The 25,261-nt window shown below is 34.9% G+C and overlaps 1 protein-coding gene across 1 annotated transcript; it reads right to left on the bottom strand.

Annotated features, from left to right (window-relative positions):
• On the bottom strand, positions 1–25,261 carry hnrnpua (heterogeneous nuclear ribonucleoprotein Ua). The gene is made up of 14 exons (XM_056476782.1): positions 24,716–25,261; positions 20,897–21,011; positions 18,903–18,976; positions 18,608–18,747; positions 15,853–15,952; positions 15,661–15,773; positions 12,269–12,532; positions 9,892–10,011; positions 8,283–8,411; positions 8,025–8,193; positions 5,877–6,149; positions 3,444–3,670; positions 1,418–1,513; positions 1–797 (listed from the first exon to the last, which is right to left on the bottom strand). The coding sequence occupies exons 1-14, from the start codon at positions 25,125–25,127 to the stop codon at positions 747–749; spliced, it is 2,283 nt and encodes a 760-aa protein (XP_056332757.1). The 5' UTR covers positions 25,128–25,261; the 3' UTR covers positions 1–746.

Here is a 25,261-nt window from a genome sequence, read left to right as displayed (position 1 = left end):
GCGAGTTGGTTTGATTAATGTAATTGTTTGTATTAAATGCCAACTAATAAAGCCAAATGAACTTCACCCAAAAATGAACATTTACTCGCTATACTTACACTCAAGTGGAACCAAACTTTTATCAGTTTATTTTATTCTGTTGAACACAAAAGAAGATATTTTAAAGATTTCTCAAAAACAGTAACTATCAACTTCCATTGTATTTGTTTTTCCTTAGTTTTTTCTTCAAAATATCTTCCATGTTCAACAGAAGAAAGAAACTCGTAAAGGTTTGAAACAAGTTAAGAATTAGTAAATGACAGAATTTTCATTTCTGGGTGAATTAGAAAGTGTAGACACGTAATGTGAAAGTATGTGTTATGTTTGCTTTTTTTCTAAGACTAACATGGACTTAAGATTGTAATAGATTACTTTTAGATGTAACTTTCTCTAATTCTCCATTTATCACTGAGATTTACTGCTACACAAAGATTCACACACGTAAAAATCAGAAAGTTGAAAGTTTCAAAAAGTCAGACATCCCACCCTGAAGTTATACTAAGAGACCTGAATTGAACTGCATTGGCATACAAGCCTGCGGTCAAATACATACATAAAATATCAATAAAACAAAAAACAAACCAACTATGAAGCTCTGAAAGCTCCAGAGTCATTTCTCCTCAATGTCCTATTAAAAAGAAGACAATAGATAAAGCGAATGTTTGACTTCTGAAGTTAAAGCTGATGTTCTTCACGTGAGCTTATTTTCAGTAATATGAAGGACTGTACGGATGACTCCATGGCTTCCGATTACAGAACTGTCGAAGAAAAAGATCATACAAAAATAATTAAAGCATGCACTTTTACTACCTTCATTCATTTTCCATTGACTTAGTCCCTTATTTATCAGGGATCGCCACAGCGGAATGAACCGCCAACTATTCCGGCATATGTTTTACACAGTGGATGCCCGTCCACCTGCAACCAAGTACTGGGAAACACCCATACACACTCACATTCATACACCATGGCCAATTTTGTTTACCCAATTCACCTATACCGCATATCTCTTCGGATTGTGGGGGAAACCGAAGCACCTGGAGAAAACCCATGCCAGCATGGGGAGAACATGCAAACTCCACACAGAAAGGCCAACTGGCCCAGCCGGGACTAGAACCAGCAACTTTCTTGCTGTGAGGCAACAGTGCTAACCATTGAGCCACCATGCCACTGACATTTATACTTTCTAACCAAAATATAAATAAATCATTCATTCATTCATTCATTTTCTATTCGGCTTAGTCCCTTTATTAATCTGGGGTCGCCACAGCGGAATGAACCGCCATAAATGAATCAAATACAAAATAATAGTTTGATTTAATATGTATAATTTTTATAGATTAATTCTTTCTCACATAGAAACATTTAAGGGACTCACCCCTTGTTGCCAGCTTTCGTTGAAAGCCTGTGCCTTGCTCATCCTAAAGTTGCCATTTTTAAATCCTCGATTATTTCCTCCTCGACCCCTGAACTTCTGTGGAAACAGCAGGCACCGGACGTCACACAGATGTAAAATTGACATTAGAATCCAATATCAGACTAACTTTGAATTTTGGTTGTATATGAAAATCGGGTTGACGTCAGAACCCAACGTCAGTTTAAGGTCAGACTTCAACGCCAATTTTAGTTAGCTCATGACAACTTAAAATCAACCAAAGATGACCGGCTAATGATGTTAGCTTTTGACATTGTATAGATGTCACATTATGACATTTAAATGTGATGTAGAATTTTAGTTAGGTAATTATACAACATAAAACTAATCAAAGACAAACGTCTACTCATGTTAGACTTTGACTTTGTAAGGATGTCATGTCATGATGCTAAAATAATGTTTAAATTTAGTTAGACTTTGACATTGTATAGATGTCATATGGTGATGTTAAAATGATTTGAGTTTAGTTAGGTAATTACACAACATAAAACCAACCAAAGATAAACGTCTACTGATGTTAGACTTTGACGTTGTATGGATGTCATATCATGATGTTAAAATGATGTTGAATTTTAGTTAATTAGACAACATAAAACTAACCAAAGATCAACGGCTAATGATGTTAGATTTTGACGTTGTACGGATGTCATATCATGATGCTACAATAATGATAAAATTTAGTTAGGTAATTATACAACATAAAACCAACCAAAGATTAAACGTCTACTAATGTTAGACTTTGACGTTGTATGGATGTCATATCATGACGTTAAAATGATGTTGAATTTTAGTTAATTACACAACATAAAACCAACCAAACATAAACGTCAGCTGGTGTTAGACTTTGACGTTGTATGGATGTCATATAATGACATTAAAATGATGTTGGAGTTTAGTTAGGTAATTACACAACATAAAAACAACCAAAGACAAACGTCTAATGATGTTAGATTTTGACGTTGTACGGATGTCATAGGATGCTACAATAATGTTTAAATTTAGTTAGGTAATTACACAACATAAAACCAACCAAAGATAAACGTCTACTGATGTTAGACTTTGACGTTGTATGGATGTCATATCATGATGTTAAAATGATGTTGAATTTTAGTTAATTAGACAACATAAAACTAACCAAAGATCAACGGCTAATGATGTTAGCTTTTAACATTGTAAAGACGTCATATTATGACATTAAAGTAACATTGGAATTTTAACTCGGTAAATAACACAACATAAAACCAACCAAAGATAAATGTCTGCTGATGTTAGATTTGAATGTTGTATGGATGTCATGTCATGATGTTTAAATGATGTTTAATATTAGTTAGGTAATTAACATAAAACTAACCAATGATAAATGTCTACGGATGTTAGACTTTGACGTTGTATGGATGTCTCATCATGATGCCACAGCCTAAAACCAACCAAATATCGTGGCATTTATTAAAGGTAAATAAATAAAATATTTAAATATTGTTAAATATTTATTAAAATTTTAAATAACTGCTTATCGTATTTAGTTTCAAATGAAATTATTACATTAGTCATTATTGCTTTTATTACTATTACCATTAATAATAATAATAATAATAATAATAATAATAATAATAATAATAATAATATTAGAGCAATTTCTTGATTAGAAGGATCATATGAGTAATGAAGCTGAAAATTATCATTAAAATTACTGGAAAAAATTATAAAACTTAAATCAAACTATTTTTGAGCAGTTATTTTATAGTGCAATAACATTTCATAATTTTTCAATATGTACTGTGTTTTTGATTAAATAAATGCAGCCTTGGTGAGCAGGAGAAGCTTATTTTAAAACAGTTAAAAAGCCTACTGACCCCAAACTTTTGACAGGTAGTGTATATTGCCATTTAAGCTGCTACTTCTAAATACATATTTGATTGGTATGAGAGATGAATGCTTTTTTAATATTTAACCAGTAGTGCTGCTTCACCTGGTTAAAGTTGCCCCCTCCACCGGGCCCCATGTGTTCCCTGTGCATGGCTCCTCCTCTGTTCCCCATGTTTCCCCGTCCTGGTCCTGGTCCTGGTCTGGAAGCACCACCTCTATTGGGCATCACCATGCCCCGGCTGAAACTGCCCCGACTGAAGACTTCTCTGAAGGCATGCGGAGGAATGAAGTCTATCGGTGGTCTTCTGAACCCACCACGAGGAATAGGCACTGCCAAATAACCAGAAAACATCACATGATTTCACCCTGAAGTGCGTCGCATTTTCATTCAGGCTGCCTGAAGCAGTTCGACTTTGTCCATTTACTCCAAGCTATCAATATATCATCAATATTTTATAGTGCTGGGCAAAGATTGATCGCATCCAAAATAAGTTGACTTAATATATGTGTGTGTGTGGGTATATGTGTGTGTGTATTATATACATTTATAAACAAAACTATATATAAAGTGGTTTTCTAATATATGTAACAGAGGGAGGCTGGCAAGTGCCATGCAGGTAAACCTCACTCCACTGACCTCTAAAGATGCTCTAACGACAGACACTAGAGGTCATGGTCCTCTAGTGCTCCTAATGCTCCTTGTTAGAGTAAACGACTCCCATGCAAATAATCGCCAGTTCGATCCCAGTTCCGACCGAGTTAGGTGCAATAGGAATGGTTGGTTACACACGGGGGCTCGTCCGGGATGGGAGTGAGGTTCAGGGGGCGAGTGTAACGAATGCCAGCTTGTGAAGTGCTATGCAGGTAAACCTCACTTCTCTGACCTCTAAACGTGCTCTAGAGCAGTGTTTCCCAACCCTGTTCCTGAAGGCACACCAACAGTACATATTTTCAACCTCTCCCTAATCAAACACACCTGAATCAACTCATCAGAAGATTAGAAGAGACTCCAAAACCTGAAGCTAATGTGTCAGATAAGGGAGACATTCAAAATATGTACTGTTGGTGTGCCTCCAGGAACAGGGTTGGGAAACACAGCTCTAGAGAAAGATGCTAGAGACCATGGTCTCCTTGTTGGAGCAACCGACACCCATGCAAAGAATTGCCGGTTCGATCCAAGCTCAGACTGGATTGGGTGTAGTAGGACCGGTGGGTTACACGTAGATACTTAAATTTCTAAATAATTTGTATCATATACACTTAAAAAAACAATAATAAATAATAATAATAATTAAATCGAAATATAAACACTAAATATATGCACGTATGTGTGTATTTTAGTTATACACAAAAAAATAAACTACGCACAGTTAAATTGTTTGCATAATCACGATTCATTGCTGCACAGCACTTAAATTTTATAATACTACTTTACATATTACTTTTTATTTTATATGATACTATTTGGTTGGATAATAAAAAAGCTTTGATACAGTCCACATGATGGTAGTATTGATTTTTTAGATGAATGAGGTCACCTTGCAGAAAGTTAGTAAAATAAACATGGTGGGATTGCAAAAAAGTGCATACTAATGTTAAAATGCTATTGAATCTGTTTATTCTTAATGCAATGCTATGGGGATTTCCTGTGTTTCTTCTTTGTGGGCGTTTCTTTTGCACAAGAGTTTTACAGGATTTCACAGAACTGTGCTACCCTTAAAAGCAGAGTGTTCCATTTAAAAAGGCATATAAGATGTTGTAGTTTGAACTACTCACACCAGGGGTCTGTTCTTCGTACCTTAAATGACCTAAGGCGATTTAACTGATTTCTGGCTAATTTGGTTCTTCAAACAAGTTTGTGAATCAGATTAAAATGTCTAGATGAACTGATCTGAGCTTGCTGCGTGTGTTGTGAAGAACAGATGCATGGATCCTCGAAATCATGATCAGCAATGCAACGATTGGCTGACGGCAGAGCAGTGTAATGACATCATATGATTAATACTAAACTATCCATGTGAGCAAAATCACATAAATTTCATACAAAGTAAACAGTTTGTTAAATGATACGCAATAACTTTCCACATTTGTTGTGGGCTGCAGGCTTTACACTTTCATGTGTCGAGAATATCTAGCTATTTGTTTAGTTTGACATTTAAAGCAGATTTTTTTATTATAGTTGCCGAAATAAAACAAATAAGACTTTCTCCAGGAGAAAAAAATATGATCAGACATACTGTGAAAATTCCTTTGCTCTGTTAAACATCATTCGGGAAATATTTAAAAAAAGAGAAAAATTTAAAGGGGGGCTAATAATTCTGACTTCAACTGTATGTGTATAAGGATATATCTCTGGCTTTGGATAGCCACAGTCCTCCACTGCACCTTGGTCCCGCATTCATTTCAAAGGAGCGCTACTCTGTACTAAAATGGCGGCTCTATTGACACATTCCTTCTAAAAGACAACAGCAGGGTAGGCGACATCTAATGTATATCTCTATGGTGGCGCTGAATTGAAGTGAATGAATTGACGTACCACCCATGAAGTTTCCTCTGTGTGGAAAGCCTCCTCGTCCTCCTCTCTGAGCTAGTCCTCCTCCTCCTCCACCACGATTGAACATGTTTTTTCCTCCTCGTCCTCTTGGGCTTCCTCTCTTAGGCTGAACTCCCTGGTTGGGTTTCTTCTCTAGAGAACAGATTTTGCTATCCTCTTTATACTGTTCAAGAAGTTTGGCTACTTCTTCCTTCTGCAGCTCCACATACAGCACTTCACTGAAGCACTCGCCTTCCACTGGCAACGAGTATATTCCTGAAGGAGCAGAGGGGTTTTTAGAGTGCCATTCTTTAAAACATTTTTTTTTTATTAAATAAAATAGACAGAAGCACATAAAAGCATTTGCTTTGAATAAAAAACAACAATAAATGTAAAATATATTTAAAAATAAAACGTAAATAATAAAATAAATAAATGTAAATAATAAAAATGTAAATAAAAGAATAATAAAAATAAATAACACAAATAATAATAATAATAATAATAATAATGATATAATTATTATATGCTTATTTATTTAAAAATACATCAGATGTATTGCTGGCAGCCAGCTATCTGCAACTCTCACATGGTCTCCCACTGAAGCTAAGCAAAGCTGACGACAATACGGTAATTTAAGGCTTGAACAAGATTAAACAAGATCCTGTTTCTGTTTATTTTTCTGAAATTGATTCATTTGTTGAGTGGTGTGATGAAAACTTTAAAAGAAAATACAAAAAAAAAAAACAAAGGAAATAATTTTTGATCCCAAGTGTGTTGTCGAGCATTTACCAGTGTTTGTACATAATCAAGAAATCACTCCGGTACAGTCATACAAGTATTTGGGAATTTACATAGATAGGTATCTAATATGGGACACTCACGTAAACTGGATCCGTAATAAGCGTCACCAAAGACTGTATTTTCTACGAAGGTTATGGTTCTATGTTGTTAAGAAAATCATGTACTTATTTTATTAGAATGTTTTTGAGAGTGGCATCAGGTATGGTCTTTCTACATGGTATGGCAATCTTTCTGTAAATGTGAAATCAAAATTTTTTATATTATCAGAACTGCTACGAGACTAATAGGATCTGAAACTCTTACTAGTATTCAAACACTTTACGAGCAATGCACTCTGAATGAAGCGGAAAGAATTCTGAACAATCTATCTCATGTACTCTTCCCATTTTACGATCTTTTACCTTCTGGTGGAAGATACAGAACCTCTCGCTGGAAGCGGAACAGACTTAAGGACTCTTTTATCCCAGTGTCACTCAGACTATTGAACACCGATCGATAGAGTGCTTATGCTTTTTTCCTGTATGTAATTCTTTTTTCACGTTTGCTTATTTTACATTTTTATTGTGTCAGAACTTGCTGAAGTGCTCTGTGAGTCTACAGAAAATTTCCCCTTGAGGGACAATAAAGTATACAAACAAACAAAGCTATGTTGCTGCCAGAAGTGGTGTAAGCAGGACCAGCAGCAGGTGCCCAACCAGCGGTCTGTGTGAGCCCTTATGCCCCAGTATATTGATGGGGACTCTATACTGCACAGTGAGCACTGTCTTTCGGATGAGACATTAAACTGAGGTCCAGACTTTAATGTGCATGTTAAAATTCCCAGAATGTCCTTCCAAAAAAAAAAAAAAAAAAAAGTATTCCGGCCAATTTTGCCCACTGGCCTCCTAACCATGCCAATGTTAAATAAACTAAAACAACATCTGATGTAAATATTAATAATGTTAGATAGATCGTTCTTAAATTAATAAATTAAGTTTGATTTGTTTGTTTTTTTATTTATTTTGTTTTTATAACTAATTTTCATCATTAAAATAATGTAATTAACTAAATAATTCAGTTTTTATAAGAACAAAATTTATAAAATCAAAAACGAAAATACAGATTCAAAAACATTTAATATATATATAACAAAAACTAACAAAATTATGATAGAAGCATAAAACAGAAGAGTTATTAAACCTTTAGACCAAATAAGTATGAATGAATAAAAGTGTCAACAAACAAAATAAATAAATAAAATATTAATAAAGCACCTAATAAACAGCTTTACAAGATACAGATAATACATAATACTAAAACAACAATATTGCACACAATTTAGAGTACAGCTTGAAGCAAAGATCTTACTCTTTGTTTTTACGATTGCGTGTTCAGGTACATTTTTGCCATCAGTTTCTGCTTTTTTCAGCGTCCTCTTTTTAAATTCCTCATCTGTTGGACAGACAACCACTGCTTTACGCTGAAACCCGGCAAACAGGCACATTTTCCTTTTTCGGGCTGAAGCTGAAACATTAGTCTAAACGAAAATACAACAATGAACTTAACGTCACACGTACAGGGTGCAGAGATTACTGTATAGTTTAATATGAGATTTAGCTTATTCACCTGATCGAGAATGTAGTTGCGTTTTTTCCGTGCTGCGATCTCAATGAATTTACCCAAGAAGAGAGGAGCACGCAGGGAAATCTCTAAGAGCTTGGTCACGTCTTTCATCTGTCGTTTCAACGTGGAAATCTGAATTGAAACATCAAAAACACATCAGTTATGTAATTTTTGTAACAATACATTGCATGTGTATGCTTTCATATTAATACACACGTTTGAAACACTCACAGAAATTTCTGCCCAATTCACAACACATACATATGCGCATGAGCTTGTTCTTAAACTTCTCCTTCTGCTAGTGAATTTGGAGTCTTGTGAAAGCCTGTGTAAATGTGGTTAATAATTTGCATAATACACCCCCAAACCAGCTACATATAAGGGCTTTGGCAAAGAGGCACTCGTCCAGAGAAAGACAAATATGGCATCAAAACAAAAGACAAAGGAAAATAAATATATATATATTCATTAGGTATACCTGTCTAACTACTCGCTAATGCAAATTTCTAATCAGCCAATCACATGGCAGCAACTCAATGCATTTAGGCATGTAGACGTGGTCAAGACGATCTGCTGCAGTTCAAAAAGGATCCTCTGAATGGGGAATAAAGGTAATTTAAGTGACTTTGAATTTGGCATGGTTGTTGGTTAAGAACAGGAAACTGAGGCTACAATTCACACAGGCTCACCAAAATTGGACAATAGAAAATTGGAAAACCGTTGCCTGGTCTGATGAGTCTTAATTTCTGCTGCGACATTCGGATGGTAGGGTCAGAATTTGGTGTCAACAACATGAAAGCATGGATCCATCCCGCCATGTATCAACGGTTCAGGCTGGTGGTGGTGGTGTAATTGTATAGGGGATATTTTCTCGGCACACATTAGTACCAATTGAGCGTCGTGTCAACGCCACAGCCTACCCGAGTATTGTTGCTGACATGTCCATCCCTTTATTACCACAGTGTACCCCTCTTCTGATGGCTTCCAGCATGATAACGTGTCATATCATAAAGTGCAACTTATCTCAGACTGGTTTCTTGAACATAACAATGAGTTCACTGTACTCAAATGGCCTCCACAGTCACCAGATCTCAATCCAAGAGCACCATTGAGATGTGGTAAAACAGGAGATTGGCATCATGAATGTGCAGCCGACAAATCTGCAGCAACTGTGTGATGCTATCATGTCAATATGGACCAAAATCTGAGGAATATTTCCAGTATCTTGTTGAATCTATGCCATGAAGGATTAAAGCAGTTCTGTAGGCAAAAGGGGTTCCAACCAGGTACTAGTAAGATGTACCTAATAAAGTGGCCAGCAAGTGCATATACATTATTTTCAATATATAATGTCTAGTAACTTTCCACTCACCCAGTAAATAATGTATCGAATTATATGTAAGGCTCTTTATACATGTTTATAAGGCTCACAAGGCATACATGATTATTGTGTTTGTGTGGTATAAGATGTTCTGAAATTTTTTCGTTCATCTACAATAGATTTAAGAAAGCTTTTGATAAATCATGATTTAAAACGACCATACCGATATGCAAAAATGTGTGCAAATGCATGTTTAATGAATAAGACGCATTGTCGTCTGTTAACTCTCACCATCATCTTCTCTATGATTGTGTCCGTCCCCAGTATGTTGTATTTTCCAGGATTGGCTTCTGTGTGCTTTGTGACCCATTCAGTTTTTCCAGATCCAGGCAGTCCCACCATCACAATGACCTGAGAGGATTTACAGAGAATTTCAGTGTTTATGATTTTCGCAGATTTCACTGACTGTGGAGGAAACCAGAGCACCTGGAGGAAACCCACGTGAACACAGGGAGAACTTGCAAACTTTACACAAAAACGCCAACTGACCCAGCCAGGACTTGAACCAGTGACCTTTTTGCTGTAAGGCCACAATACTAACCACTGAGCCACCGTGCAACCATAAAGAAAACATTCAAAATACATTTACCCTTCTCCAGAACATATTTGAGGACAAAATTATTAGCCCTCCTGTGAAATTTGAACTCTTTAAAATATTTTATTATATATATATATATATATATATATATATATATTGTTTAATATAAATTTATACCTAGGCGAAAGTCTTACGTCTTTTGGCTGCAATAAAAAAAAACGAATACATTTTTTAAAAACTTATTTTCATAATATTAGTCCCCTTTTAAGATTGGCTTTAACAACAAACCACTATTATCTACTGACCTGCCTAGTTAACCCAATTAACCAAGTTATGTGCTTATAATTGCACTTTAGGTTGAATACTAGCCATCAGGCACAGGATATCAACATGACGTCAGACTGATGTTGTACCCCAGTGTCTTGGGGACGTTGCAATTTGTTTGGAAATGAAAATCGGGTTGACGACAGAACCCAACGTCAGGCCAACATCAATGCCCAACGTCCAACCTAAAATCCACATCTATGACGTTTATCAGACATTGGATTTTGGTTGCCAAACCTGATGAATAAATGTCAGTATCTGGCATCCATATGATGTTGGTTATACGAGATAGAACGAGAAACGCGGTTTGTCACTCGCAATTATTATTAGCACTTTAGCTCATGCCTGCCAACATTTGTGATTGAATTTCTTGAAAACAGGGTGTGTTGGGGAGTTGGATGGTGTTCTTTGAGTAACAAAGTTGAGAACAGGTGGGGTTGATTGGTGGCAAGTGTATGTGGTGTTATCAACGGTACCATGTTTTCAGTCAGTGGCGATCACATGCTATACCATATTTATCTGTTTTCCTCCTGTAAACATCCACAATCGTCACCTGCGAATAATGTATCTGTATGCGTCAGCAAGCCGTGAGTTTTACATTTGAAATAATGGAGTATATTATGTACAGACATTCCAAGTCTCCCTGAAGCGTCGCCCCCACCCCCTCCACTCCCTGTTTTACAAAATCAAGCAGCACTTCAGAATAAGTCAAGATAGCAGCAATGCATTGAGCATGTGTATTACTATTACGGTAATTTCGTAATATTAGCCCCCTTTTAAGATTGGCTATAAAAACAAGCCACTGTTATTCATTGACTAGCCTAGTTAACCCAATTAACCCAGTTAGGTCCATATAATTGCACTTTAAGCTGAAGACTACCCAGCAGCCCAGGACGTCAACATGACGTCAGACTGATGCTACACCCCAATGTCGTGGGGACATTGCATTTTGTTTGGAAATGAAAATCAGGTTGATGTCAGAACCCAACGTCAGGCTGACATCAATGCCCAATGTCCAACCTAAAATCAACATCTAATGATGTTACGGCTTGACGTTGTGTGGACGTTACCACTATAACGTTTATCAGATGTTGGATTTTGGTTGTCATACCTGATGAATAAATGTTGGTATTTGACATCAATATGACGTTGGTTGAAGATGTTGGCTCGATATTGGATTTTGGTCGCGTACCAACACAACCTAAAATCAACCAAATATTAACATCTAATGATGTTACAGCTTGACGTTGTGTGGACATTACCACTATGACGTCTATCAGGCGATGGATTTTGTTTGTCATACCTGATGAATGAATGTCAGTATTTGACATGAATATGACGTTGGCTTAAGATGTTTTTCAACACAACCTAAAATTAACCAAATATCATTGTCATTTGATGTCGTTATTGGACAGAAAATTAACATTGTCCTTAGGCGCTGGCTAGACATTGGATTTTGGTCACCTGACGTCATGACCTCATTAGAAATTAGTTATTAAAACTATTATGTTTAAAAATGTGTTGGAAAAAAAGGGTTAAACCGCACTTGGGAAATTATTTGAAAAAATATCATGAAGACTAATAATTTGGTCTTCAACTATATATATAAATCAAATTTCACAAATTTATTCACATCTTTACTCTGAAGGTTTTTATTATCTGAGGGATATTTCAGAAATAACATGGCTGATTTAATACAATTTAAAACGTAGCAAATATAATGTTCTGCTTGAACATGAAACTGACCTCACAGTCTTTTTTGTTCTCGGGGCCCTTCGGTCCTCTGATGCGATCATGAACGGGGATCTGTTGCAGGAGAGTAAATCCATCCGGTTGAGCGAAGAATGGGCTTTCTTGCTGGCCGAAGTTAAACTCAACAGCACAGTTGTGGCAGAGGACGTGCGGGAAGAGCGGCTTTCCCTTCAGCTCATCCTTACTCACTGTAAACGCCTTTCCCAGATCCTCTCCATTCTTGGAGAAGGAGATTTCCACTTCCGCTCCATCAAAGTTCTAACAAAATAAACACAGAAACCATGACATACTATGACCAAAATTAGTGCAGAGAGTTATTTTAAACTGTTTATTTTTAATATACACATACAGTTAAAGTCAAAATTATTGGCCATTTTCTTTTTCAAATATTTTCTAAATGATGTTTAACAGAGCAACGAATTTTTCACAGTATTTCCTATTATATTTTTTCTTCTGGAGAAAGTCTTTTGTTTTATTTTGGCTAGAATAAAAGCAGTTTTTAATTTTTATTTTTAATAAACATTTTAGGGTCAAAATTATTAGCCCCTTTAAGCTATTTTTTTCAATAGTCTACAGAACAAACCATCGTTATACAATAACTTGCCTAATTACCCTAACCTGCCTAGTTAACCTGATTACCATCGTTAAGCCTTTATATGTCACTTTAAGCTGTATAGAAGTGTCTTGAAAAATATCTAGTCAAATATTATTTACTGTCATCATGGAAAAGATAAAATAAATCAGTAATTAGAAATGAGTTATTAAAACTATTATGATTAGAAATGTGTTGAAAAAATCTTCTCTCTGTTAACAAGAAATTGGGTAAAAAAAATTAACAAGGGGGCTAATATTACACGGGGGGCTAATAATTCTGACTTCAACTGTAACTACTGAGCCACTGTGTCACTGCCACAATCAAAATTACTTTAAGTAAAGTTTTAAATAAACTAAAAACTGAAATAAAACAAAAATAGCGTTTTTCATCAGAATATTAAAGAATCCTTCTCGTGAGATTACATGGTCCTCAGGAAACATGTCTTATTTCTACCAATTTTAAAAAGAGTCGCTTTTCAAAAGCTTTCTTGAAACTAAAGCTTTTTTATGACCTTTTTATTATAGAAAAAAAACATAATTTAATATATTAACATTTAACATTAAAACATATTAAAGCTTTTGTAACAACTGTATTTATTGTTATAACTTTCAAATAATTTAATGCAAACTCAAATACTAATTATAAAAGTAATCATTTCCTAGTTCACCCTAAAATGAAAATTTCCTCATTGTTTACTCACTCTCAATTGGTTCTCTATAAAGTTATTTACTCTCTCTCAAGTGGTTTCCAATCTCTTAAGAGTTTCTTTCTTCTGCTGAACAAAAAACAAGATATTCTCAAGAATGTTGGAACAAACCATCCATTGAAATCAATACTAGGAAAAAATCCTATAGGACTACTATAGAAGTCAGTGGCTCTTTTTTCCAGCATTCTTCAGTATATTTTTCTTTGTGTTCAACAGAAGAAAATGTTACACCGGGCTCAAAGATGTAACATTAAGTGAGACGACAGCGAAATAAAGTCAAAAATAATATCTATTCTAACACAATTGAAAATGACTATCAAAACATCAGTATCAGTATGTTTAACCAGTGTGAAAAGCAAGTGAATGGATGCGGTAAGTGTTGTCAGTGTTAGTGTATGGATGCTAGTGTTAACTCTCTCACTGAGATTAAATAAGGGCGCTGACGAGCATTAGGTGCGCTGAAGGCACGCAACAACCTACAACAGACAAAACGTACAAAAACACAAACCAAAACAACACAGTCCTAACACGAAATCAAATCGGTTTGGAACAAGTGAAGGGTGAGTAAATGATGACAGAATTTTAATTTTTGTGTCAACTATCTCTTTAAATGGTAGTGTATCTAACAGGGGCGCCCCCAAGGGTAAACTCCAGGGTAAACGGCCACCCCTGGGTAAACCCTGGCCACCCCTGTGGCCACTGCAATATGATTTTGCTGTTGATATTATTAATTTAAATGCACTTAAGTAAATTACCAATATTTCAAATAATAAATAAATAAAATGCAGCCACTAAATTATATTTGGTGCCACTGACGTAGCTGATTCACTGCGTCTCCCCCAGTGTCAGATTTAGGCATGTGCAATATGGACGATCTTGCTGGGGGCACCACACGGAGACGGTGCATAAAAAACAAAACAAAAAAAAACATTCCCTAGTAAAAGCATTGGGATACGATTTACTTTATGCAAGTGTATTAACTTAGAGTGGCAATCCCAGAATAAAGACTGTTAGGGGCTGTTCATAGTTGGCATCTTTTGCACGCGTTTGTTATTCTCTATGTGCAAACGAAACAACGCTGGTGAAAGCAAACTGACGCATACGCAGAGAAACCATTCCCGTGCGCCTTACACACTTCTATGTGAATCCCGGTTGTTTGCATGCACGCCGATAAAATATGCGCCGCTCATGCGCCATGAAACCAGAGTGCCTTTTGTGCAGAGGTGTCGGCACGCAGCGAGTTTGCACGTCGACAAAACTAATATGATGATGATAATATTTTCACTAAGCATGGCTATAATGCAGAAAGGAGGAATAATAAGTCAGGGAGGTAAGACTTTATAACATTAATTCTCGGCCACGAGTCGAGTCTAAGTCTAAATATAAATAAACTGTTGTATTTATTGAAAAATAAATCTAACAATTAAAGGGGGGGGGGGGGGGGGTATGGGGTGGTTCAACCAGGGTGTCATTAAAACTAGAACCGCCAGTGCCCTCCCCGATCGTCGTTAACAGCACGCACACACCTTCAATAGACATTAATAGCAATTTAATATTTACCTTAAGTACGTTAATAGAAGAAGCTGTATTAATAATATTGTGGCTCAAAAAGGAATATGGATAAATGATATTATTAGGGTCTGTATAGTGTGTGTGTGTGTGTGTGTGTATGCCTTTTGTTCAGTTTGTTAATTTGATTGTTTTATTAATTAACTCAATCTTCATTCATTTTAGACATGGCATATATTGTATGATGTACAATAAAAATATGTGAAAAATAGCTGAAAGGTTACATGCACATGTACTTGCTGAATTATTTCAAGGATTAAATTGCAATACATCAAGACTAATTAATTAAAACCACATTATTTCATTTACCAGAAACAAAAATATAACATTGCACTGAATTCATTATTTTTTTGTGTGCCACCCTAAGATTTGGTGCGACCTCTTCTGGCCACCCCTAAGAAAATATTCTGGGGGCGCCACTGGTAACCATATATAGCGCCGCTTAGTGGTCAAAAGTAGTAACTGCACAGTGGTTAAACACTCATTCTGAGAGATTAAAAGGACATGTATACTTACAATAAAACAACCGACAACATCATTCTCGTCAAAAGTCTCCCCGTAGTCCTCTGTCACAGCATTGCTGGTTTTCTTGGCCGTCATTGAAAAGGCATACGAGTGAGCTTCCTCTCCTGTCAACATAAAGAATGCACTTTGAATTTTGGTGTTCGCCTCTAAAATATTCGAAATAAATATAAAAACCCTCCTCACCAAGCAGATGAGAGCTGTTGGCCAATGACCAGCCCACCAGGACATCGTGGTCTTCAATTCCTTTACTGGAGATGTGTTTTACAGGGATCTTCTCGACAACCTGCTCACAGTGGAAGTATTTATATGTTTATTTCCATTTCAGCCATTGCAGTACTCTGCATAATTGACTACACCCCATTTTGAAGATGAATATTTTTATCCATTTCTCAGAGAATATAGGCAATGTATTTTGGTGAATTTAAACAAAACAGATTTATTAAACTGATATATTTATTAAAATAATATTTTACTCACCAAACACATTTAGAAATTGAAAGATAATACAATTAAATTCAAGCTGAATAGTGCAAAAAAAAAATTACAACCTACAAAATTTCAACTAAATTGTTCAATTTTCTTAGCTTCTCTTTATTTTTCCTCTTTTTAAAATTTGTTTTTAATATTTTTCAATAACAACTTGGGCTGTACTATTTTTTTCACCGTATCCAAAGTTATTTAGTTAGTTAAGCTCCAGATTTGGCTTCAGTACTGACTAATCTAATGTACATGCACAAATATAATATTGTATAGCTTCCTAATTAAAAAATGAATTGGTGAATAAAATATGAATAAAATATGAACAGATAGATCTGTGAGGATGTACTTCTATATGCTGAGCAATGAACATGGCAATCTCAAATATAAATGCACTAAAAACAAACATTTTAGCTAAATCAACTTGCCATAGTTTGATCAAGACGTGTCATTTTTTTCTGGATTAACAGAGAATCGTGATTTATTATTAGTATTTTTATTTTTATTTAAAGAGATCCCAATTGATAGTTTTTACGTGATGTTACACCATTAGGGGAATGCCCCCTAGTGGGCAAACATCAATATGTTCTGCTGACCACCAAGGCCCAATCCCAATTCTACTATTTTACACGTTCCCCTTGGCCCTTAAAACAGAATGTGAAGGGGAAGGGCTTCACAATTTACTCCCTAAAAAAAAATGGGACAGCACTACAGCACCTGCACATGTCATCATATGTCGTCGCAAGCTCTTCATACGAGATCGACGACAGCGAATGCTGTAGTTATTCCAGATGCAATGGTTTTCATATTTATCTTCAGGAAATCACTGACTGAAGGCAAGGATTTCATGTTATCATAACGATATAACGTGGCAATCAGCTCATAACTGTACTGTGCATTTACACCCTGGCCATAATTATCTACGTAAACACAAGAAAACGTCAGTAACGTTATACCAGACACTGTAAAAAGGCCATTCCCAGCCACTACAGGGTATTTGAGTGTCATCGAGTGTCAGATGTGAAAGTATATTGTGTGTTAGAACTATACAGGAGTTATTGTTATGGATTATCAAAAAAGTTTGTTTAAGCATGACTGTAAAACAAACGCCGTTATGATTATGTTATAACATATGCTTGTTTGTTGTAAATATTCTTGATTATGCCAGAAAAAAATCTTAAATTCGAGCATCTCTTGACTCACGTGTGCAGCCATGTTGCTGTTATAGCTGTGAAATTTAGCCCTATGCCTTTAAGCTAAAGAGAATTGGGATACCGCTACATCTTCAAATAAATGCACAAAACGAGAGGCAGTGGTAAGAGGAAGGGCTAAGGGGTAGAATTGGGATTAGAAATGTGATTTCTTTTTTTGTTGCCAAAAAATCTGGATAACTGTTGTACAATAAGATCTAATTGATGAGAAGACACTCGTGGGCTGTGCTTCTGTGCTTTCAGAGAAAGAACGAGTAGAAAGGAGAAATTTATGGATGTTTTTTTTTTGGGTGAAAAAAAAATTGCTTAAAGGGGTTAACAATATCGGTCTTCGACAGGTGACATCACCCTAGTGAAAGTCGAGTTGTATTATGGGTCTAGCCGCCATTTGTGGGGTATTCGAGTTAACATTAGCTGTTATATGGTTTTAGCATCTTTCGCAGAATAAATACAGTGTTACATTCTTGTTGTGTGAAGGGTTGTAATAAAAAGTCAAAAATGTAAACAAATAAATCACGATGACAGATATTTTAAATTTCCCACTTGGAAGAAAGGATATAGTAAGAATGTAGCGGTAATAACAGATGCATTAGATGTCCTGGGTTGCAGCAGTGAGACGCAAAAAAATATATCTATTGTCAACATATGTTTGCTCTTTACATTTTCATAAAGGTAAGTACGTCACAATATTTAAGCAACTCCACAATAGTCATTGCTTAGGCTTTAAAAAATTATTTTAATTAATGTAACACTAGTTTTTAGGTAGAACTGCATTTTGAATCCGATCGAGTCAACTTGGATAATATGGATTTAAGAGTGTAAAGTGATTGATTGTTAAAATACTGTAAACACGTCTCTTTTACGTTATTTGTCGCTCTCAACTTGCCTCCGGATGTTCATTGAAGACGCGATACCCCCCAAAAAAGTGGGTATGACGTCACACACAACAGCACATGACTGACAAAGACAGATTAACCTTAAAATGTTTTCAAAAAATTAAAAACTGCTTTTATTCTAGCGAAATTAAACAAATAAGACTTTCTCCAGAAGAAAAAATATTATAGGAAATACTGTGAAAAATTCCTTGCTCTGTTGAATACAATTTGGGAAATATTTTAATAAAAGAAAAAAAAATCTATATAAATATATGTGTGTGTGATATATATAAAACTTTTATTTTGGATGCGATTAATATGTGCACAGCATTAGAGAAAATTGTACATATTGTGCCTTTTAGAGCGAACTCTCACCTTCATTTCAAAGCAAGCCTTGCCCTTGTCCACTCCATAAGACGCTCGTCCTCCTGCCCACAGGTAGGCAAAGCTCTCCATCGTGAGAGACGAGGCGCTGTAGCGATCACGAGACACCTTGAAGTGCAGGTCACAGTCATCTGAAGAAGAGAAAAGACGAAACTGTATTACAAGCTACAGTCTGACTGCACATTAAGCACAGATGATGTTGCTACCTACAGGCTTTAGCATATGACCAGTATTTTGCATTAAAAACATATTGTGAGCTGTTTTTAAGTAAGATCTTCATACTCACAGGTGTCCAAACACACGGTTGTGTCATCAAACTCTTCATCTTCTTCCTCCAAAGGGGGCTGAGGAGACTTCGCCCTGAGAGTAATGAAAGCTCATTTACTATTTTGTAATAAAGAGAAATACATTTAGCCTTCAGATGCCAAAGTCTGTCAGATTTTTGGCATCTGAAGTCCATTTATTTATATTTGTGCGTGTGTGTGTGTGTGTGCATTACAGCTATTTTTAAATCATTGTTAAATTATTTTATAAAGACATTTCAAAGATAATTGTTTCTAGATTTCTTAATTTTCAAAGGGTTTTTACTTATCAGAAGTTAAAACATTGGTATTGTGTTGATATTTTTAAAAATGGCATCATATATTAAAATAAAATATTTAAAAATATCTAAAATTCATGAACAAATAATATAATAGTAATATAATATATTTAAATGAACAATACGTTTTAAAATATATATTAGGGCTGAACGATATTGGAAAAAAAACTGCCATTGCAATATTTAGTTTTCCTGCATTACTGTATATATTGTGATATGAAAATCATTTTCAAAGATAACTCTATATGAAAAAAAAGAAAAAGTATAAAATAGTCAAAGTATAAATAGCAAAGGTGAACAAATAGATTTTCCCTACACAAAAATATTAATCTTATCCCCCCAAAAAACGACACCAAATATAAAAGCAGACACTTGGCTAAACAAAATAAGTGTCAACAATGATTAAACCACTGAGAAATAGCCACAAGATAAACGTAAACGTCGCCTAATTGGAGATCTGACAAAGACATGAGGGTTTTAAAAACCGCTGTGGGTGCAGTTTATGTATCGCAAGTGCCCATAATTTACAGTTCGCGATCATATGTTTAGTTTTGTTCTGTTGATATGTGGTCCGAACATTTGTAGCTTGAAACTGATGGAAATATGAGCAGATTGTGCTGCGTTTCTGTCGAGATCCCATAGCATATAATTGAAAAATTATATTAATTACAATGAATTGTAGTTGAGTGCAAATAAAATTGAATAAAGTGCAGATGAAAACAACAGAACAAAGATAAAAAATAAAATAAATAACACTTAATGGTTTTCGGTTGGACAGTTTAACAGTATTGAAGTAAAAAAAAATGTAATGATCAAATGTAAAACAATACAGCAGTCTTTTTCCACAGTATTAGATAATTAAATACAATTAATCTTCATTAAAGCTGCAAACTTTTTTGCTAAACTAATTGCAAACTAATGTCTTGTGCCCAAAAGGTTCAAATTCAGCTGAAATCTTACAGTCAAAGGCATTAAAAAACATAAAATAATACGTTTTTTGCAACGACTCTACAAATCGCATGATATGAACTGTGCTGTCTGGTTAATTATAATCCCAATCTGACATTGCAGACCCTGCAATGTGTCTGTTGCAGATTCGCACATAGCAATGTTGATGCTGAAACAAAATATTGTGCAGCACTAATATATATATATATATATATATATATATATATATATATATATATATATATATATATATATATATATATATATATATATATATATATATATAAATATAAATTTTTGAAAATCATCGTTTAATATTTACTTTATAACAATTTAAAGTGTTTAGTGGTTAAGTATGCATTGCCTGGGAAAAGAAAAAAGACAAATTAGCATATCACCAATACATAAACAAATACACATATTAATTAAACACCAAAAAACAAACAATATTATTAAGACAAGATAGAATATATGATTTAAACAATGTTTGATCCAAACAATACCCCATTCAATATAATTTCCACCATAAACATACTGATTTTCATTCTTTAACAGCCCGAGCTCTGAGGTGAAAGAGATGCCCTTATTATAAGCTCATTTCAAATGGTCAGTAAAAATGGGTTTCTTTGCACTGATGTCAGATCTGGCTCTTTACTGCCAGAACTGCTCATAAATCTTTCAGGTGCAGCGGAACCTCAGGAGTACCAGAGGCCCGACTGCACGATTCTTACCGGCTGTATTTTCTTTCTTCAATAAATTCAAAGTAGGCCCTTCCATGTTCATCTCGGCGTCTCTTTACACCCTTCTTATTCTTCTGTTCATCTTTCTTGTCTTTGTCCGCATCCCCTTTGGAAATAAAACAATAAAGCGTAAGGAGGAGTACCTCCCTGCTGGACCAGGCATGATGTAACATGATGGTCCACAGAATTACTGGAGGATTTATACTCTTATTTAGGGTATGCATGTATTGCAATGAGCAGTGCTTCAAAAGAAAGGTGTATTTATGCTCAAGGAGCGACGTCAGACAGTGCGGTTATTGTACACCGCAGGATTGTTCGGGTACAGATAAAAGGTTGATGCCAAGACAACTGCAAACTGTGCAATTTTGAGCTAAGTAACACACATTTTGATATTGAAATTGCATGCATCTTGAAGAACGGCAAAAGTTGGGACCTGAAATTAGATATGCACCAATACTGATACCAGTATAGGGTCGATACTTGATTAAAATACTCGTACCTATACGATACCACGCAACAGTATTGCACTACGTAGATGTGATTTGTTGTCCTACCTGACTTCAATGTCTTAATGTAATAATTAATGCATTATATATTAATAGCTTAGTCCTTATAAACAATCTGTTTACACAATACATTATTAACGATTTATCGGCTTCTAAAGAATAAACCGAATATGCAATATAATCCTTGCATAATAATCCCATTGAAACAAGCAACCGTTCATTTTATATACAAATTATAAATATAAAAAATTAAAGAGATTTTAAGCAATGGAACATTGTGTAAAAAAATCTATTATATAGTAGACTACAGGCTAAATAAAATGCCTAAAGCTGAACATCACTGAGAGCAGTCTGTCAAGATAAAATCGCTTAAAACATCTTAATATTTTAGAGAGAGTAGTTAAAGTTTGCATAACCAACTATTGATCTTATCCACCCTCAACCCACCCATAATTAAACAGCATACTTGTTGATTACCTAACCCACAGATTAATTAACAGCAGGTCCCACGAATATAACAAAGAACTGCACATAACAGGGGTTTATGCGTCCCCAATATGCACCGTCAAGAGAGTGACCCCATAACGTAACCAACTGCACACTCTTTGTGTAATGTGTTAAGTCGTGGACGCATGTAAGCGCAAGAATAACCTTTAAATGTCCATGCTTAATCGGAAATCGATGAGGTCTATCAATTTGCAGAGTTATCGACACTGTGTATATTTTTAGCTTGGCAAAGCTCTCTGGTAAAGACTTTTGTATTCATTCTTGCTACAGACAAAAAATAAAACCTCCTTTCAAATGAATTGCACTTCCATTGAAACTAAATCTAAGAATCGGAATCGGTACTCTGTATCGGCAAGTGCACAAATTAAAATACTCGTATCGGTTTGTAAAAAAGTGGTATCAGTTCATCCCTACTAAAAATCTTAAAAGCACCTCTTTTCTTGACTTTTTAATTACATTATTATTGATTTTTATTATATAATTTATTCATTTTCAAATTTGAATTTTGTATTGTCTTTAAAGAAATAGATCTGAAATATGAATTCAAATTAAATGGCAAAATATTAGTGCTGAATGAAGACAACTTGGTTATACTTATTAAAAGACAGATTTGTTGCTATATATTGTTAGTGATTAAAAATAAATATTTTATAACAACAAAAACAATAAAACAATACTGAACCTACGTTTTATTCAATGCATGAGACTTGGTGCAAACAAATAAACAGAAAAAAAAATCAATAGACAATATATAAAACTGGCTAGTATTAATTAAAAATAAAATTGTAATTACTCGAATTTAATCGTGAACATTGTTACTGTATTATGCAAACACTTAACTCATAAGCATCTACTTCCTGGAGTTTGTATTGTTTAAATAGTAATTAAACAAACTAATATTGTGAATATGCAAAATACTACATGACATTCATAAATCAATTATTTGTTATTATGTGTAATTATATGTTTACAAATAACATGCATGACAACAAGTCATTATATAAATCAAATATGAAATAAATGTAATGACAATCTAAAAGATTTTTTTGGGATTATCTAAAGAGAGTGGCATGACTTGACAATGCCATATGATGACTTATAATGTTTTCTTAAAGTCGAATGGAAGAGAGATATGGGCAATCCAAATGAAGGGGCTTGGCAGAAACCAGAACTCAGTCAGAGAGCTCCAGCAATGCACAGAATGTGAAAAATAATATTTTTTGAACATATAAGCACAAATATTTAAATTAATTCATAAATTAAAATAGCATCATAAGGCTTGTTTTATGGTCACAGATGTAGGCTAAAGCCACTGACCCCAGTTTAGCCCAAAGGGGGGAGAAGCATCTGCCAAATGAAGACAAAGAGTAACAATGTGATGACATGAGGTGCTCCTCAATTCTACAGTGTAGTGGAGAAAAACAAACTAACTGAGCTCATTAAACACACACACACTCCATCTGGAGTTTTTTGTCTTTCATATATTCACTTCAGCATTTTTTTGCCACTCACCGATCCTGTGAACCTACTGCTGGACTGATAAAACAAACCAATGTTTACAAGTTTCACTGTCTGGAAATTGAAGAAAAACTATTATTGATAAATAAATGTAAATAAAAGGTTAAAACTAAGTTCAACACAAAGTTATTATTGTTGAATGACAAAAAAATTAATGGTACATTGAATAAATATTTAAATATTTCCCAAATAATGCTTAACAGAGCAAGGAAATTTGGGGAAAGTCTTATTTGTTTTATTTTGGCAAGAATAAAAGCAGTTTTTAATTTTTTTAAAACAATTTTAAGGTCAATATTATTAGCCCCTTTAAGCTATATTTTTTTCCGATAGTCTACAGAACAAACCAATATTATATAATAACTTGCCTTATTATCCTAACCTGCCTAGTTAACCTAATTAACCTAGTTAACCCTTTAAATGTCAATTTAAGCTGTATAGAAGGATCTTGAAAAATATCTAGTCAAATATTATTTACTGTCATCATGACAAAGATAAAATAAATCAGTTATTAGAAATGAGTTATTAAAACTATTATGTTTAGAAATGTGTTGAAAAAAATCTCAGTTAAACAGAAATAGGGGAAAAAAATAAACGGGGGGCTAATAATTCAGGGGAGTTCATAGTTCTGACTTCAACTGTAAATTGGTGCAAATACAAAAAAGGGATCAATTAAATAAAATGAATAAATCAATACAATTTTTTTTTACGAAAGTACAATTATAATGGAATTATTTTGCATTATTCTTTGCATTTCATTTGCATATATTTCTCATACTTTGATTAGGTTAATGAAATAGGTATTACATTAAGGCTTGATATATATGCAGCGCAAAGTAAATAAACTGATAATAAATAGAATATGTTTTTTAATAAAAATGCTGCATTCTGCTAAAAAAATATTGAAAGATTATTGGATAACAATGAATACATTTATAAAACACTAAATAAAGGAAATAAGAATAAGAAAATAAACAAATTACATAAAATACATGTTTATATTTATTATTTATATAATTATGTATAATGTTCAGTTTTATTAGACTAGACTAAAATAAAATAATTACATACTTATCAAAGTAAAACACATTACTTTAAATCATATAACGTGAAACTAGCATTCGCTTCACTGTAGCAGTAACTCAAAGGGACACAAATGGGACAGCAGCAATGAGCCCATAACAAACCATAGTATACGCGTTCTGCTGTCAGTATGAATTATTTCAGCCCAATTATACACAAAGTAACTATGAATTACTCAATCTTCATCGTGTAATCTCACCCTTGTCAAGAGCCACATCATCCTCAACAAATTTCTCCATCTCTTCGTCTTCATCATCACCATCATCATCTTTAAGCAGGGCGTCTTCATCCGATTTATCCATCTCTACCCCGGCGTCGTCCTCTTCCTCCTCCATAATATCATCATCCTCGGCCTCCGCGTTTCCTCCATCCTCATCTTCCTCCTCCATGCTCTCTCCCACCGGGTCCTCCTCCAGGTCTTCCCCGGCGGGGTCTCCTTCGTCCTCGTACCGACGTTCGGTGCCGTTAGTACCAGAGAGCGCCTCCTGGTCTAGTGCGGCCTGCAGGCGCGACATAAGATCCGCCTTCAGCCCTTTATCAGACAGACTCCTTTTCTTCAGCTCGTCCTTCAGCTCGTTCACTTTCAGCTTCTTCACGTTTATATCGCTCATCGTGTCCGTTGTCTTCAGACGTGTGTATTTCAGGAATTATGAACGGAAAATATGAACGGAAAGGGCAGGTTGTTGTGAGCGGACTGTCCGTAGACGCACGGTGCGGTCGCTGTAGGCAGCAGTCGAGTCGAAGA

The sequence above is a fragment of the Danio aesculapii genome, chromosome 17 (assembly GCF_903798145.1).
Source record: "Danio aesculapii chromosome 17, fDanAes4.1, whole genome shotgun sequence".
NCBI lineage: Eukaryota > Metazoa > Chordata > Actinopteri > Cypriniformes > Danionidae > Danio > Danio aesculapii.
Note: the sequence above shows the minus strand (reverse complement) of the source record. Positions and strands in the feature narration are given on the sequence as shown.